The sequence below is a fragment of the Sesamum indicum genome, unplaced genomic scaffold (assembly GCF_000512975.1).
Source record: "Sesamum indicum cultivar Zhongzhi No. 13 unplaced genomic scaffold, S_indicum_v1.0 scaffold00120, whole genome shotgun sequence".
NCBI lineage: Eukaryota > Viridiplantae > Streptophyta > Magnoliopsida > Lamiales > Pedaliaceae > Sesamum > Sesamum indicum.
Window position 1 is genome coordinate 244,461 of NW_011628049.1, and position 16,970 is coordinate 261,430.

Below are 16,970 nucleotides of genomic sequence, written 5' to 3' on the forward strand. Positions count from 1 at the left end.
TTTTTTTGTAAATTTCTTCGTCCCCTTTTTTTTTTTTTTTTTTTTTTGTAAATGTTGGGATTGTGGTTTTGGAATATAATCAGCTTTGATAGATTAATTCTTCATCTGCTGGCGTTCGAATTCGGAGAATTCTAATTCAGAACCATCGATTTACTGGTGCGTGATGAGAAGTTTGTTCTTACGCTGGTTCCTTTTTCCGTCCTTTTTTTTTTTGGTAGTAATCTGGCGTAATAATTGGAGGATTGATTGTCAATTAAGAATGTCGAGTTCTTATTGGTCATCTTTTTGCCAACTATTATTGTTTGTAAGATTGCTGGTTCTTGGTATATATGACGTAAAAGCCGTAAGTTTTAAGTCTTCTTCTTTTCGTCATATCATATATGGGAATTAATGTGAATTTGAATTTGGAAATTTTAAAAATGGTTTGTGATAGCTTTAAGGATGTCTTTAAATCTGCTGAAATGCATTAGAAAAAAGCTGTTGTATTTCTAATATTTAAAATGCTAATATTTTGAAGGTCATATTTAGAACATACCAAGGCCAGTGACAAACCTTACGCTCAACTAGGCTAATTTGATGGACTTCACAGCCCCAAAAAGAACATTTATTTTAATAGCCAATTTATGCATATGTTCAAACATCCTCTAAGAGAAGTATGTATGGCATTGTTGTGTATTTGGTTCTTGATATGGGGTCAACCCTATGTGAGGTAGAGGGCCAGAGGCTATGGTGGACCAAAAGATATATTTATTAATGTCTAAGTAACATGGAGCTAAGTTGTTATTTCTCATTCGCGTCTATATTCCAGTTGTTTTTATGCATATAAGAATGTAAAGTTTGTGAAAATGAGAAATATGAAGATGTATTAGAGGGTGTGGATAACCCCAGGGACAATTTGGTGCTACTCTAGCAGTCGCTATGCAACAAAACATGAGTTAACTTGAAGTTGTCTTTTTACTTGATTCTCAAACGGGATGAAGTGAGATTTGTTTGCAGAAAATCTTCCATGAAGTCCTATAGACAACAAAAGAGAAAGATAACCGAGATTACTAGAAAGCAAGATGAACTCATGGGTGTTTCTGTAAAGAAATCTGCAACTGGACCTGCTTGGGGCCATCCCAAAACTACAGGTTAGGCATTATTGGGACTAATTAGCTCTCTGTCTGGCATATATTACTGAGTGTGTATGTATCTCCCTGAGTTTGTTCCACTGTATCTGTATGTTTAATATTGAAATACTAAGACAATTTATTTCTGAACTGTGCTTTTTTTTTGCAATAGAAAAAAATGTTGGTATGAAGCCAACAGTTAACTTCAAGTAGATTTGAAATGTTTTTTGCTTATTTTTATAAAACTAATGTTAGGTGATATAAAGAGATTACGCTGAAAAAATGTGTGTGTGTGTTTAATTATTATCTTGCAGCTTTGCTCATTCTTTGGTTAAAGACTCTCATTAATGTGTCTATTGCAGAAAGTATAACGAAGCCTCATTTGGAGCCTCGAATTCAATTGCAGGTTCCATCTGCAAAGATTAAACTGCAGCTTTTCCCAATAAATGAACAGACTCGCCTGGGATTAGAGAAGGTATGAAAAACAATTCTTCCCCTCCCACCTTTTCTCTTCCCCACCCCTACCGAATAGGAAATGCTTGAGAACATGCACGGCTGTGTTCATCTCATTTTGTTACAGGATGGTTACAATCCATTTCTGGAACTCACTCTAAGTGCTCGGAAGAGGATCTCATCAGTGGCTAGGCACCTGAATACCAAATGGGGAAGTTCAAGTGTGGCAATCGGACAGCTTGTGCTTTTCCCCTATAATATAAAGTTGGAACAAGTAGCTTCATGCAGAAGATGGACTTCAAATGATAATGCCATTACTGCATGGGAGGTGTATGTTGATGTGGGCAGACCTTCCTTTTTCCGCCTAAGGTCTGATGCGCAATATTTGTGCTCTCCAGAGACTGTAATCTGAGAGTTTTATAGTTCAACTCACTGGTTTGATTTCTAGGTATGCTTGGTACTCCAATCTTCAGCATGAGATCTTTCACATACCTCCTAAAGCTAGTCTTCTCGAGGCTCATACAGATTCTGAGGGCAGGAGGAGAGGCTGCAGCACAGTTTTGGAGATATCAAGTTATCAAAAGGGAAAACTAGATGTATCCTGTGAAACCATCCAACAGCTAACCAACGTGAATGAAGCTTTGACTTCAGATGTGAATGAGCTGAAGCCCTTGGATGGATCTTATGATCTTCCGGTAATATAAGTCCCTCTTTTCAATGATTAATTTGGAACGTTTATGTTGATCATGACTTGGACATTGGCGGTATTGGGATAGGTAGGAATTTAGAATTTTGAGAAAAATAATTTCAGTACTGAGGGATGCTGAATTGGGTAAGATTCATGACATAACATTAAGGAGAATGCTGACTTTGATCATGTTCAATTTGGTAGGGAAGGGAATAGGTCTTAAAGATTCGCTTGAAGTATTTAGTGAACTGTCTTGGGAGCATGTGTTTACCATTCTTGTCTCTCAATTTGTTTATGAATTTTGCATCTGTTATGACTTCTTTTGAGTTTTAATAGGTGGATACTTTCCGGGATAGTAAATCAGCTTCTAACAAATATTATTTGATTGTGAACATGTATATCTATTCTTGTTAGGATGATGCAATGATGAGAACTGATGTTGATCCGATTTATTCGACCGTACCTTGGGATGATAATCTGACCAACTTGAGCATTGGAGGCCTCCTATCTGAAATATCATTGCAGGGTAAAATTAATAAATCAGATCCAAACTCTGTAAACAAATCTAGCATGCAGCCATTTGGGCAAATATCTGATATCAGTGGTGGTGGTCTGCTTTCTGAAGCATCTTTGCTGCGTAAAATGAGCAATCCTAGCATGAAACCAGAAAGTGAAACATCCTTGCAACCTATCTTCCTGGAGTCCAGTGACATAAGCATTGGAGGATTATTGTCTGAAGCATCTCTACTTTCAAACAAGAACAAGTTGGCAGCACGAATAGTGGATGGAGGCTGTGTACAAACCCAGTCTCCATGGGATGATAATCTTACAACCTTAAGCATTGGAGGCTTGTTGTCTGAGGTATCCTTGCAGGGCAAGGCTGGTTATAGCCCGGAATTAAATGAGAGTAAATCAAGCTTGCAGCTTAATGCGCATTTATTGGACTCCTATGATTCTCTTATTTCTGCCCAACTAAATGCAAATTCACAAATTCCAAAACCATCATGTAACGAGTCAAATTTGTCTATCTTGGATGCTGAAGAGACATGCCATGCATTTCCTATCCAGAAACTTCAACCAAAAAGAGGTGTCACAAGTTCAAACGGAATAGCTAGTTCTACAGGATGCAGAAATGGTACAAGCTCTAAACAATTCCAGTTTCCTAAGGTTGCTAAGGTTTGTGCGGCATTCTTGATATGATGAAATCTCTTTGGGAACTTCACGATTAGTTCTGTCTGCATGATTAATATGAGAAACACTGCAAACATGGAAAAAGAGGAAGTAAATCAGGGTTTGCTTGGTTTTATCTGGAACGGAATGTTGAAGGAAAAAAAGAAAAAGGAATACCACTTAATTGTAAAAAGATCTTAGCCATTTGTAAAACTGAAACACATTACTAGCTTTTGCTTTTTAACTGTATTAATTGGTATATAAATGTTCTCAAGAGAAGATAATTAACTTGTATGCTTGGTTTGATGCGTCAGTCAAAGTATTTAACAAATGAGGGCAACCCTGCTTTAGATTCACTCTTACCAAACAATAAAATCATGAATTGATTTCAGTCTTTTAGTAGCAGATGAAATTTAAGGGCAAACAGCTTCATCTCTTAAAAGGCTCGAGACTTATGCTAATTGAGGAAAAAGGTTATGCAGATATCAAAGAGGTATATGCATTCACACTGGGAAAGTAAATCAACATGTCATGAGCTTGAAGCATGTAGTTTATTGGTGTTACATAATTCTAGTTTAATCTTAAAACTGCTGGTCCATTAATGTGTACAATCAAAAGTTGCATGGAATGTTTATAGCTATTTTTATCTTAAGAATAAGGTTGTCATAGTTTATTTTTGCAGATGAACAATGAAACTGTATTAACCAAGAATTCTTCTTGTCAAGAAATGAAGCTGAATCCTTTGCGTTGTACTCGAGGAGCCTTTGATGAAAATAGTAGCCTTTGGCCTGTCAAGCATCAAGAGGGTTGGTACTCTCTCATTATCAACTGCATGTCCAACTAAAGTTTGTTATGAGTAAATCCGGCAAACTAATGAATTATGCACTCTTATATTGTTGTAGATTGAATATTGTGGACCCTGAGATCCTCAGCTACCTTCACATCATGCAAATGGAGCTGGTGGAGACAATTTTAGAGTGTCTATGTGAGGTAGCTGTGTTTTATGGTAAGCTACTCAAATCAAGAGGAAAAGTGATCAGCTTGGCAGTGAAACTTATGTAAACCACAAACATGAAGTTGGAGTGGGAGTAACTACATCTCTAATGCAAGTGCAACAGCTGTGGTCCTTACGCAACTGTCCCTGGTTGCATTTTGATAAATAGTCTTGGCAAGACACATCTTGGTTGAATTATACAAGAAAGCCTCAAAATTGGATCCTATCTTATGGTCCAAGCAGTTTGTTGTTTCTATTTTAGAATTTGTTCAGTGAAAGTCGAATCTCAGAAAATATGATTTTTTAGAATAAGAGCAGCTTCTTAAAGGGATAATCTTTTCCTGAACTCTTTGTTAACATCATTGTATTGCTTCCAGCCACTGAAAACGAAAGGCTGAAAATCATACTTGGAGAGGTTTCCAGCTGAACATTTGTTTGACATTTTCAGACTGTATGCTACACCAAGTGTATTAGAGGACATATGTGATTGGATTTTCTAAATACTAGTTGAATTAAGTACTAACTCAATTATTTACTGTTATAATGAATTTGGTTCAGATTTTGGGACAAAAATGCATTTCCTTTTCCACCCCTTGTAGGACTGCTACTTAGTTTTACTAAGTCATTAATTTGGTCAAATGCTTGATATTGATGGTAAGTTGTTAGATGTGAACATCAGCTCTTCTTGCCATCCGTTTGATTGAATGCAATGATAATATTTCATGGAAACATGTATGGAACTTGATCATGCTGCCTGAGATGAACTTTAACGGAAGAAAGGATTCAAGTCGCTATTGAAGGTCCACTTCCAGCAGCATCGATATCTCAGAAATCTTGATCTTGAAAGATTTCAGAGATGTCTGGCTTAGAAGATAATTACATGGCAATGTCATCAAGTTGGCTACGAAAGTTCTGGTGAGTCATTTTAGGCCACATTAGTTGCACTAACATCTTTGTCAAGAAATGGCTGCATACAAGTAATGCCATCCTTGACTAGTCATATATGTATATTGTTATTCCATCAATGAAAATTCATTTTGTTACCTTAAAATATGAGAGTTTTTCCTTTTCCTTCCTGCTTTAATGACTATCATCACCAGTTAAAATAAAACACGTGAATTTGGCATCACGAACTGGCATGATTTGGTTTATTTCTGTGAGTCATTCTAGTAGGAAGTTGTGTTTGCTGCAGGTCCATCTCCAACACTGCTCTCAAAGATCTTGATTTTGAATTGATTCTACAGCTTTTGCCAATGAATTTTAGATTCAAACTGCATCAGCTTCTCTGAGTTGAACTTGGCATGTCAATTTGTGTTGGTCGAAACTCACAAATACAGACTTTATCACCTATGTTCAAAATCTAAGTTTTGGTTGCTGGGAAGATGAGAATTAAGCATTTTAGGTCCCATATCATTAGCTCAGGGATTTAAGACTAAATACAGCTATGCAATCCCATCCCTCAGCTGATAATCAGTGTTCAAGATCATTCTTGATTGGTGATCTCTTCTTTCTCCGGAGCTATTAAAATGGTTTCTGCACTAGACCTCCTTAATTGAAGAATCACGAACCCCCCACCTAACCAGCACCCACACGCAGCTGCTGTAAGTGATTAGATAACTCTCATATTAAAGGCGAAGGTCGACAACTACAAGCTAGGAACTTACCTTTGTTAGCAGCTTTTCTACGAGCGTCACTCCTATTAAATTGCACAACTTCACCTCATATTCTATTCGTATGATTTCTTTCTGAAAATATCCTCTGATTTTGCTTGGCGTTTCTGTGGCTTTAGCATAAACGGGTACAGCAAAAAAACAGGCTGCAGAGGTACATAAATCTCTTTTCTGAAAACTTTTATTGTCATGGGAGCCTTGACTTGATTAGAATCAAAGAGCAAACAAGAAATCAAGAGAAATAACCAAACCACAGTAAAGGCAAAAAGAACCATATAATATGTACACAAGCCCACTTCAATCTCATTAAACTACGTCTCAAAGTTCATGATCAAATATTACAATTCTCACAAGGGAGAAAAGAAAAGATCCCAACTTAAAATTTTCATAATATCACAGACTTGATATGTGCAGGAAGGAGCAGAAAGAGCTTCCTCGGGTGGCCCAAAGGGTAGGCCCACAACTTCTGTGTTGCCTTATATTATTAGTTCATGAATCATAGTAGTTGTCTGTGAATTTGCTCTTGATCCACTTTAAGCTGTTTCTGAACGATGATTTGAGCTTACCTTCCACGGCATACATGTTATAGCCAGCCACCCTCTTCCTCCTCTTCACCTCAGGATCGTCACCCGGCCCGTTGAAACTATACGATTTAGCACGATCTTCGAAGTCAAACCGCGCCTCAGCATATGAAGAAGAGTAATAAGGGAACGATTTGCTCTTGTCCATGAGGAAAAAACATTCAAAAGCCTGAGAAGAAGAAGGGACAGAGTTAGCTGCATTTTATAAACATTGTATGGACCCCATGCAAAGCAAATTGTGTACATTAGTGCGCTTGCATGGACCACGAGTGTGAGTGACCTTGATTTGAAGAAAAGATCCGTGTGAAGATTCATGTATATGCCTTCATATGATGAACATAGATGAAGCCTTGTGCTGAATGGGTGGGAGCCATATATAGTGGAAGGAGAATTGGATACATAAATTAGTTTGGGAGTGACACTAAAATGATGATAAAATTATCACTAATTATACGTATCTATATATTAATTTTGTTGCTGTAATGATTGTTCGAGTTCTAATAGTGATAATATTTGAGTAAAAGTTGTCACCAGCAATAATTAATAATAAAAAATGATGCCCTAAATTATATTATAATCAATTAGTGGTATATGTATAATGATAATGCAATTACAACAAATATAAATGCCACTAAGCTTTTTTGTTGTTGTTATAAAATGTGTCATTAATTATTTATGGTGATAAAATGCTTTATTTGTCATTAATAGTTTAATTATAATAAGCTAAAATTATTATTACTTAAAATATATTTTCAGTTACAATTATTGCTAACTAAAATTTTGTTATAATGTCAAATTCAGTCTGAAATAGAATCTTTATGAAATAAGATGATAACTATTTGGTAGAGACTATTAGTAAGCATATAGAACTACAGCTTGGTTCATGTATACTATTACTACCTTAAAATAACTAAATTTGGTATACCTAGTATACAATTTCTTAAATGACCTTAAACTACCTCATTTTCAAACAAAGGGTATTAGAAAATTTGCGTATTACTTACCATTTTTTTTATTAGCTTAGATTAACTTAAAACTTTCTATTGCATTTATATAATAATATCTGTAATCACTTAAACTATGCTCCGCCCGCTAATTGATATGAAAGCATGCAGGGGGAGCTAAAAGAAAGGTTGGTTGGTTGAGCCAATAGAGGTTTGATGACAAGACAAATGGTGGGCTAACCCTAAAGCACTATGAATTGCCATGGGTGGTGGGCCCAATTGAGGTTTGGGGACCAACAGGATTAAATAGAGACAGCAGTAGTGGAGGGCAAAGCTCCACTTTAAAGAAGGAAAATGGGGTTGTTTCCAATCTTCAATTCGTGGGCCTTTGGTGTCGTTTTCTGAACGAATGCCTTTGCGAAAGATTACAAAAAAAATTGAATTCCACGTGCATCTATCTTTTCATTATGGGTTTGACAAAAGTTGATGATTCCAACTCCAACTCCAACCCAACCAGAATTATATATTTTTAGTACGCACATTGAAAAGTTGAAACAGACTTCCTCAATTTAGATGTCCCAATTAAGCGTAGAATACTGAAAGTATAATATATAGATATTTCTAGTCTCAGCTTCATCCAGTTCCTGGGTTTTAACCACTCTTAGCTGCCAATTGGTGGGATTTCAATACTCTCAACTGTCCCATAATTTCATGATGCTTCCACGTATGAGCAGACACCAAACATTTGCTCTTATCCATAACACCAAATCATTTTAGCATTAAATCAGAAATTGGCACTGGAAATTATTTGCACATTACAATCTTAGCTTCAATTTTTCTCATAATGTGATGCTTTTCTTGCAATTTGAAAGGGCAAAGACAATGGTAAAATGTTCAGAAACAACTCCAGATGGAAGTAGAAACTGCTCCACCATGTCCCAATCACATGAATGAAGCCCTTATACTCAGCACTCAGGCATGATGTGTTGGGGTGCATGAACAGGCCAAGAGCATTTTCTTTATCAGGGACAATGAAACCAGTCTATGTTGCTTAGAGGGGTCCCCATAAAATTAATTTCGATACAACAGTGAGTATCGTCTACTCTTCTGACTGCCAGCCTGCCTTTGTTTTTCTTCATTTGACTCTACAGATGTTACCACGAAAATGTGTGGAGAAATGAGGCTGGCACAGAGTAGATAACATGATAAGAGCTCTATGTTTAAGGATTCACATACACTAAAATCTTCTAGGGTCAGCCCAAGAATAATAGGAGAGCATTATACATGTCGCAGAATTATTTCAAGTAGACAATAAAAAGATGTTCCTCATAATTTTAGTTGGCACTAAACTAGACAGCCAGATTTGGTGGCCAGGGGATTGGGGAACATTAACATACGTGACTATGCACAAATTGCAGGATCGCACGCAAAAGGAAGTGAACAAAATCAGAAATGCTTAATATGCATATGTTACACACCTCAACCTTTTCAATTGTGGAAGTCTGATCCCAGCACCACATGCATTACTCAAGTGGAGTGATGAGTAAAGAAACCAGCTCCATTCTCAACATCATCCGTCTTGATGTTCCCACACTGAGCCATTAGTATTCTGTAGATTCTCTTTGAACAAACCTCGCCCAGTCGTCTCTCATCACCTAATAAGCTTTCTGTGGTTAAATCCTTGAGCAGAAATTCTTTCTCATGCACCTGACAGTTTTGGGACAAGATATCAGATTGCACAGTAAAGAAAGGTAACGGAAATCAAAGGAACAGAATCACATTGGCCCCATGTATATTCTTTTAGAGCAGACACAAACTGTTAACCATGCAATGGTATGGGTTCAACTATATAGGCAAGACAGGACTGACAGAAAAGTAAACCAGTGAAGGGGCACAAAAAAAAAAAAGAAACACACACACACATAGCAAGTGGATTTTGTCATAACTAAACCAAATAAGGGTATATCTTGACTGAAATAATTTTCCACTGTCCTCAAAATTTTAAAAATTGGTCCCTCCAGATACGGGAATCCATTTCCAGCAAAAGAAAGGTTTTTTGTAGCTCCAGGAACCTTTTGCAATATTAAATTTTAAAGCACATTTGATATCACTGTTTCTTGTTTCTTGCGTCGTCTCAGAATAATAGATCAGACTTTTTGCTCATATAGGTGATGGTCATCAGCTATAAATATCAATTACTAGGTAATGATAGCAAATTTAACTCCAAATTCGTTTATGATAGATGAAACCATAAATTGTCAGAAAAGCTAAGTATAAATTTCTCATTGATATTCAAGACTCACAGATTTTGTAGGATCCATGTAAACTCTCAAAAGAGATTTCATAGTGGGGTATTCCTTCCATATAGCCATAGCAAACCGTGGCTGCACCTTAGGGATAGCAACCAGCGTCTTTAACCTGCAGGTCGAAATTGCCATAACTATCTGACACCACCAAAAAGCATCTATGCAACAAGTAGACCTCCAAAGAAAGCTGATGTCCACAAATTTCATATTACCATTGCTAACATAAAATTTATATTATGATTTCTTTTGTATGGAAAAATATCTGGCACCAGTCTCAATCACCACAAATATATTTGGCAAAGATACATTAAGGCCCCATTTACTTTGATGAATAAACATGTATAAGAAAGTTAGTATGGGTTAATTCAGTGTTTACTTTGTTGTATGGGGGCCGGTATAAAACCAAGACCCTGTACTAATTACTGTTCCACTTGAATAACTGATACCACCTTGGGAGGTGGTATAAAATTAGTCCTAAGGTTGCACCAGATGTGAATGACCATTGTACCCTTGAAATTTGACTTAATAATAATTATTATTACAATAATAATAAAAAAATAATAAAAAATAATAATATATTATTTATTATTATTATTATTATTTTGTTATCTATTAAATTTTGTTAATAAGGGCTCAAAGGTAATTTTCCTACCAAAAGCATGTGGATGCATCAAAGTAAACACTTAATAGAATATATCATATTTTCATAATACATATAAGTAAACATGTGACTAACTATACAGGGCTTTTTTATCATTCATTTAGTAAAGAATAATCTTATCATTTATTTAATACAATGATTCTTTCAAAGCCGAGCAATCTTTATAGGTTGTTACAAGAGATTTCTTCCTACACCCAAGGCATATGTAAAAAATATACTAGAGTTTTGGACTCATCGAACTGGTCATAGGACACTTCTCGAAGTTCAATGACTGAGTTATAGTAATGAGCAACTGAATCTGTACAACATTATCTTTAACCATTAACTCCAGTTGTCTCCCAACTAAAACAGCGGCAACCACCAGAGCCAAAACACTATATCTCATACATTAGAATATAATTATACATTTACTAAAATGAAGACACTGACCACATAGCTACAATATACTATAGAAAACCTACATTGACAAATATATTAGCTTAAATGAAATGTATTCCAGGAGGATTATTATACAACGTCACAAGGCTGTCCCCAGACTGAAAAGATGCAGGTCATTATTTAGTGATATGGAAGCTGCGCTACAACTATTTGCTCATTCAAATTACTTACCACAAGTTCTTCTTTATTAAATTCTTGTCAACGCAGTCTTTAGGGATAATGGATCCATTTGCATTAACTGATAACCTTGTCAACTTTTTCCTGCATAAGAAATTAGAGAAAGTGGGAATAAGCATCAAACGGAAATCCAAGCTTAGCAGACGTCTAACAGTCCATTCCTGTAATGATGTTAGTCATAGGATGCTTTGAACTAATCAGATTTGTTGCTACAAAAGCTAAGTAATATCCCATCAAAATAGCTCAACGCAGAATCTAACAAGAAATAAAGTCCCCTTCGATGTTATGGCTACACCAAAGAAACCAAACAAATGACTTTCTGTATACTCTTCACACATATCAATGAGTATGGGTTACCTAAATTGGCAAGACGCAAGGCTGCAAGTTAGACCAACCACATGTTCAGCTAATTCAGCTTCATCGACACAGTGCCTTGAGTGTACTTTGAAAAAGTGAGTAGCTAATCTTGCTAAAACCTGTAAGGGAAGATTAGCTTAATCAGTTGAAACTTCCCCAGGAGACATTCATGGTTAACAGTACTCCACACACTCCAAGTTCATTGTTTCAGCAACCTCCTCTATAGCAGGGCGCTTCCAACCAGCGTAGTTGGCAGGGTTTTTGTACTGTGCTTGTTCCCTGGGCCAGTGGCACCAAATAATAGTCAGCAAATTAACGAGATAATGAACTTTCAAAAAGAATCACCAAGAGTTCTTTTAAAATTGCGGTATTAAAGGTACAATGGTAACCAACATAACACCAACAAGTGCAATACAACTAAAACAAATGCCAGAAATTCACAGGGTGAAAGCTCTACTGACCTTTTATTGATGTAGGCCATAAGCCTATTCGTGGCATAACATACAGTGTGATGAGGATAACGATGCTGAACACTCTGAACGTGATCCATAAGAGATTCATTCATGACAAGGTTACAGAACTCTTCAGCCTCATATATTATCAAAACATAAGAAATCTCAATCGGTTCAGATGCAATCTGCAACATAGTCACGGAAAATTCAATCATGGCTGGTACTTTTAATCTCTAAATTTAACAACAATCATCTAACAGGAGTACTGCAGCACTATATGAAGATATGTTGTTAAGTTGGAAATATGGAATGTGAGTTGCAGGATCGATGCGTAAGGTATAACATGTATTTACGTTACTTGTTGTTTAAGCTAGAGGTGCACGATTACATTAAGTTGTTATCTATCAGATGCAATCTGCAACATAGTCACGGAAAATTCAATCATGGCTGGTACTTTTAATCTCTAAATTTAACAACAATCATCTAACAGGAGTACTGCAGCACTATATGAAGATATGTTGTTAAGTTGGAAATATGGAATGTGAGTTGCAGGATCGATGCGTAAGGTATAACATGTATTTACGTTACTTGTTGTTTAAGCTAGAGGTGCACGATTACATTAAGTTGTTATCTAGTCCTTGTGATTTGCGTATTTCCTTAGAAACTTGACTATTTTCCAAGTAACTGTAAATGCACTCCCTCATCCTTTTTCTCCTGCCCCATTTTTGGGGAACCAATAGAGCCTTAAATAAGTTCATCCCCTTTATACTTTGTCATTCAACTTTCAACATCAAAAGATAATAATAGACACAACCAAAATTCAGAATGTAACTACTAGAAACAAGGGAACAACAACAGTCATTTTAAGAGAAATAGGAAAATGGAGATAAGAGGAACTTTCTAGTTAATTCACATACTTATACACCATACGCGTGCAAAGTGGTGTTTAAGTAACATTCATGGTAATCGAATGAATGAGAACATAGAAAATCTTCATCTAAACATTGACCACTAGGGGAAGGACAATTACCACAGAAATTTCTTCAGGAACTACCATAGTCCATACAATAGTTCTTTCCATGGGGTTTGAGGTTATGCGATATGTAAGCCCTTTTTCTGCAAACCTTGTGAGCAGATGCCCTAAACTAAGAAAGCGAAAAAATAGCTTAGGCACCTTGAAGATAGTGAGTGGATTCTGGAGGAAGAAGAAAGAGAGAAACACAAAGAAAACAAGATCCTACCTCCAATTGATCCCAGTTCAACCACTTTTTTGTCAATTTCAGCTACAATGGATTTTAAAGCATATTTCCCCTTTTCCCACTTCTGCATCTCCTTCTTATATTTTTTCATCTCAGCAGCTTCTGCCTTTGAAGCAGCTTTAAGCAGCTTCTCTTGCTATTTTAGACGAATCAAGTAGATTATATAATGCGTTAGATAAATGAAAAACATGCAAGCACATCCACATATAAACATATTCATATGCAGTTTTTAAGTAATGACTTACTTCTTTCAGTTGTTTCTTTTCTTTCAACAGACGAAGTCTCTCCTCCTTTGATATTCTCTTTGGTTTCATTATTTCATATGCTTTCTTTTTCTCTTTCATACAGCATCCATTGATATCTTGTTGACTCGGGATTTGGCCCACAGCATCCATTGTACTAGCTTTGTCTTCATATGCCTAAGAATCATCATTATAGCCATTTAAACAAGATAATAAAATAAACAATGGATTCACATATTTCAGTATGGTTGGTAAAAAGATGACATCAAGTCCTATCAATGAAAATTCTCTCTCAGATAGCACATAAAGAAACCTGTCACAGGCATGTCAAACGAATACTAAGGATCAAAAAATGTTCTAAAATAACCTAGCTGATATCATTATATCACCGACTCGCATATTTCAGTATGGTCAGTGAAAAGATGGTAGCAATGTTTTCGTGCCGTAGCCAATCTGCTAGCAGGGAAGCTTCTCGGGCAAGCTTCAAACACAACACTATAGCTACGAGGGAATGAACTCAATTATTCGAATAATGAGCATATGGAGAACACATATTCTCATAACTTTCATATACAATAAAATCCTTAGCAAAGAAAATTTCCAGGAATACTGCAACGAGCCTCCTTAGATTTTAATAATTTCCACAAGTGATAAAGTAAATAACAATGATTCTATAACAGGTACAGAAAATGGAAACCTAGGAAGCAATAGATATCTGTTATCCAATCTCCAAGCATCACAATTTCCAGTTATAAAGAGAGATAATCAGACCTGAGCATACAATCTGGATTTTGAAGCTGCTTAACAGCTCCATGTTTATGCTATACATGCAACCAGTTTCAAGTCAAGACAAAAGTTGTCATTGCAATGTAATAAGGTGGTCCAATTTCCAAAAGAACTAATTTTCAAAGTAACTAGTAGTAATTCACATGTGTTAGGACTACCCACCAGAGACATGCCATCTTCTACAAAACTTGGACTTGAATTGCCTTCTGACATGTGCACTTTGACTGGATTCTGAGTGGGAGGTTTCTTCTGTAATTGAACGCGAGTACCTGAAGATGAATTGTAAGCAGCTTAAGATATTGTTACTTTCTCAATTAGCAGAATCAGATGAGATGATAGCGTCAAGAATCGGATGGATAGTAGTACCAAGAGAAAATGATGACTCAACAAATCTCGAACCAATTTCTGATTCTTTCGTCAATTTAGCAGCAGAAACACATTCATTATGCTTCCATGCTCCAAACTCTCCAATACTCTCAGATTCATTATCTGACTCCACGCATATCCGTCCATTAATTTCTAAACAAACCATAAATATCATCACAAGAACCACATATTATTGAGCTGAAGAGAAATGATCACAGCTGAAGGAACCCAATAATTAGTTCAATGGGAACATATAGTTTATCGTAAAAACTATTTGAAGAATTTCAAACAGCACCAACTAAACTCACCAGCATCGTTATGTGTTGAACATGCAGGTTCACGGTTGTGCTTTCCTGCATTGCATTTATCAATTGAAACTCCAGATTCCAAAGGCTCACGCATAGGAGTGTCGGCAACTACAAATGGATCAGTAGCAAAACTTTCACCTGAAGATATATGAAGCCAATTATTCCAGACAGCATATTATCAATTCAGTAAGCTGATGATTTACTTCCAAAAATAGCTTAATCTTACATGCATGCCATAATACACAAAAATTAAAAGGCAAAGAAGAAATTTAACTCGAAGATATAAACCATTCGTAATGATAAAAATCACGAGTCCACAAATTGCATCTGTCAGTGTACTCATGCCTAAAAATCCCTTTAGTTCTTTATTATTTCTTATTCTGGAAACTAAAATACCTTAAGTTATTAAACAACAGAACTGCTCAAATTCTCTATTAAACAATAATGCCACATTTGGAGAAGACGGAAAAGAATTCGAAACGGCACCGTGCATTTTGGACCCAATATTTTCATACCATTAGTAGTCTTTTACATGGAATCAGAGTGCCAATCTAGAAGTTACCAAAAATCACATCTAAACCTCCTCCACAAACTCAACTCCGATCAAAGAACCCCGAGTCCCCATCGCATACGAGCACTAAATTTGAGTAATTAATAAAGTTAAGATTACCGGAAAACGAACATTTCCCTCTCGAACATTTGACGATTGAGGCATCGGAGAACGGTGTCTCAGGGACGACCGACGGAGTGGAGGACGATGTCGGACCCAATGAAGAAGTACTTTTCTTGCATGGCGTGGGGTCATCGTCGATGATGAAGACCGTTGAGTTACTAGGGTCCGAAAAAGCCTCTGTCCTCTGTTTCTTCTTCGATTGAATGGACGGTGGCGGAGTGACGAGGTCTATAGCCTCGGTCCGGAGATCCCAACGCCGATTACCGCCGGAGTCGGTATCAGAATCCGAGAGAATGTCAACAGGAATTGGCTGCGCCATGTCATCCAAATTCAAACTGAGTGCAACAGTTTGAGAGTTTCCTCTCCGCGCGGGATGATTTGGGGGTTTTGGGGTGGCACTGGGTTGGGCCTACCATAGATGTCCTAGGCCCAACTTAAATAAGTCCAATAATATTTCAAGGTCAAGCCCACTATTATTTGAGCTCTCCAAAATCAATATACAATTTCTGTGATTTTTTTATATTTTTTTGGAAAATACAGAAGTTTAATTTCAAATAATCTTTTTCCCAAAATTCCATCAGAAATTAATTTTTATTATATAATTGATGTGTGTGATTTTAGCACGGTCTTGGATCTTGACGATGAATTTAGGTTGATTGAGCAAAATAACTTGAGAAATAGGACCTGCAAAACAACACGTTAACACTCTGACGCTCAAGTTAATTCCGAATTTAGGAATAAATAAGTGTAGACATAAATCATAATGAGAAATTGAGATAAAAATAAGAATTTCACAAGAGAAATATGATTAGAGTGCGAGATAAGAATTGCAGCAAAAATGACAGAGTAATTTTCAAGTTCTTGAAGGTGTCCCCACTGGGGGATGCTGTATGTATTTATAGAAAAAGCGTCCCCCTTCGGTGGGACTCTACACATTACCTGTAGTTCCGAGAAAAAGAAGGCAAGAAACAATGTGGACAAGGCACGTATCCATCTTATCCTTAGATTGATCAGCACGTCTTGTTTGGAAGAGGACTTCTTTTATTTGAGGACTCCTGTTTTGTGGGGAGTCCTCCTAGGTTAAGGAGTCTAAAGCCTTGGGGACGTCCTCATTCTCCTAGGTTCGGTTTTGGAAGGCAGACTTGCAATTTGGCAAGCCTTTTACTGGGCTTTTTTCTTGGACCGATTTTGGTAATTTTCTAATGGACCGCTTTCATCATGGACTGATGGGTTCGGGTTCGGTTTCATGACCTCTCTTGGGCCAAAAACTTTTTGGCCATACACATCAATAATAAATAAAATTACAATAATATTTATGTTTGACATAGTTGGAATA

General features: G+C 36.6%; 2 protein-coding genes across 10 annotated transcripts in view; one reads left to right on the top strand and one right to left on the bottom strand.

Moving 5' to 3' along the window:
• LOC105179032 (TSL-kinase interacting protein 1) overlaps positions 1-6,808 on the top strand; it is a 7,133-nt gene extending 325 nt beyond the window's left edge. For 2 of the 6 annotated variants that reach the window (XM_020691216.1, XM_020691215.1), the window contains exons 2-8: positions 997-1,130; positions 1,472-1,584; positions 1,690-1,931; positions 2,011-2,257; positions 2,665-3,426; positions 4,103-4,226; positions 4,323-6,808. In XM_020691216.1, the coding sequence (XP_020546875.1) occupies positions 1,007-1,130; positions 1,472-1,584; positions 1,690-1,931; positions 2,011-2,257; positions 2,665-3,426; positions 4,103-4,226; positions 4,323-4,327 (1,617 nt within the window). In that variant the 5' untranslated portion in view covers positions 997-1,006 and the 3' untranslated portion in view covers positions 4,328-6,808. The other 4 variants (XM_011102616.2, XM_020691217.1, XR_002286246.1 and 1 more) reach the window with 4 other exon arrangements.
• Positions 6,366-15,972, bottom strand: LOC105179033 (crossover junction endonuclease EME1B-like). 4 transcript variants are annotated; one of them, XM_011102621.2, is made up of 14 exons: positions 15,632-15,972; positions 14,962-15,099; positions 14,654-14,806; positions 14,450-14,556; positions 13,505-13,678; positions 13,242-13,395; positions 13,031-13,140; positions 12,010-12,185; positions 11,764-11,827; positions 11,549-11,667; positions 11,186-11,275; positions 9,913-10,027; positions 9,088-9,316; positions 6,366-6,834 (listed from the first exon to the last, which is right to left on the bottom strand). In XM_011102621.2, exons 1-13 carry the CDS (start codon positions 15,951-15,953, stop codon positions 9,137-9,139), a joined length of 1,902 nt encoding a protein of 633 aa, XP_011100923.1. In that variant the 5' UTR covers positions 15,954-15,972; the 3' UTR covers positions 6,366-6,834; positions 9,088-9,136. The 4 variants fall into 4 exon arrangements, with proteins under 4 accessions (XP_011100923.1, XP_011100925.1, XP_011100924.1 ...); XM_011102623.2 differs by lacking the exon at positions 6,366-6,834 and adding an exon at positions 8,368-8,792 and having other exon boundaries at positions 15,644-15,972; XM_011102622.2 differs by lacking the exon at positions 6,366-6,834 and adding an exon at positions 8,368-8,792 and having other exon boundaries at positions 9,094-9,316.
• Positions 15,973-16,970: the final 998 nt, after the last annotated feature.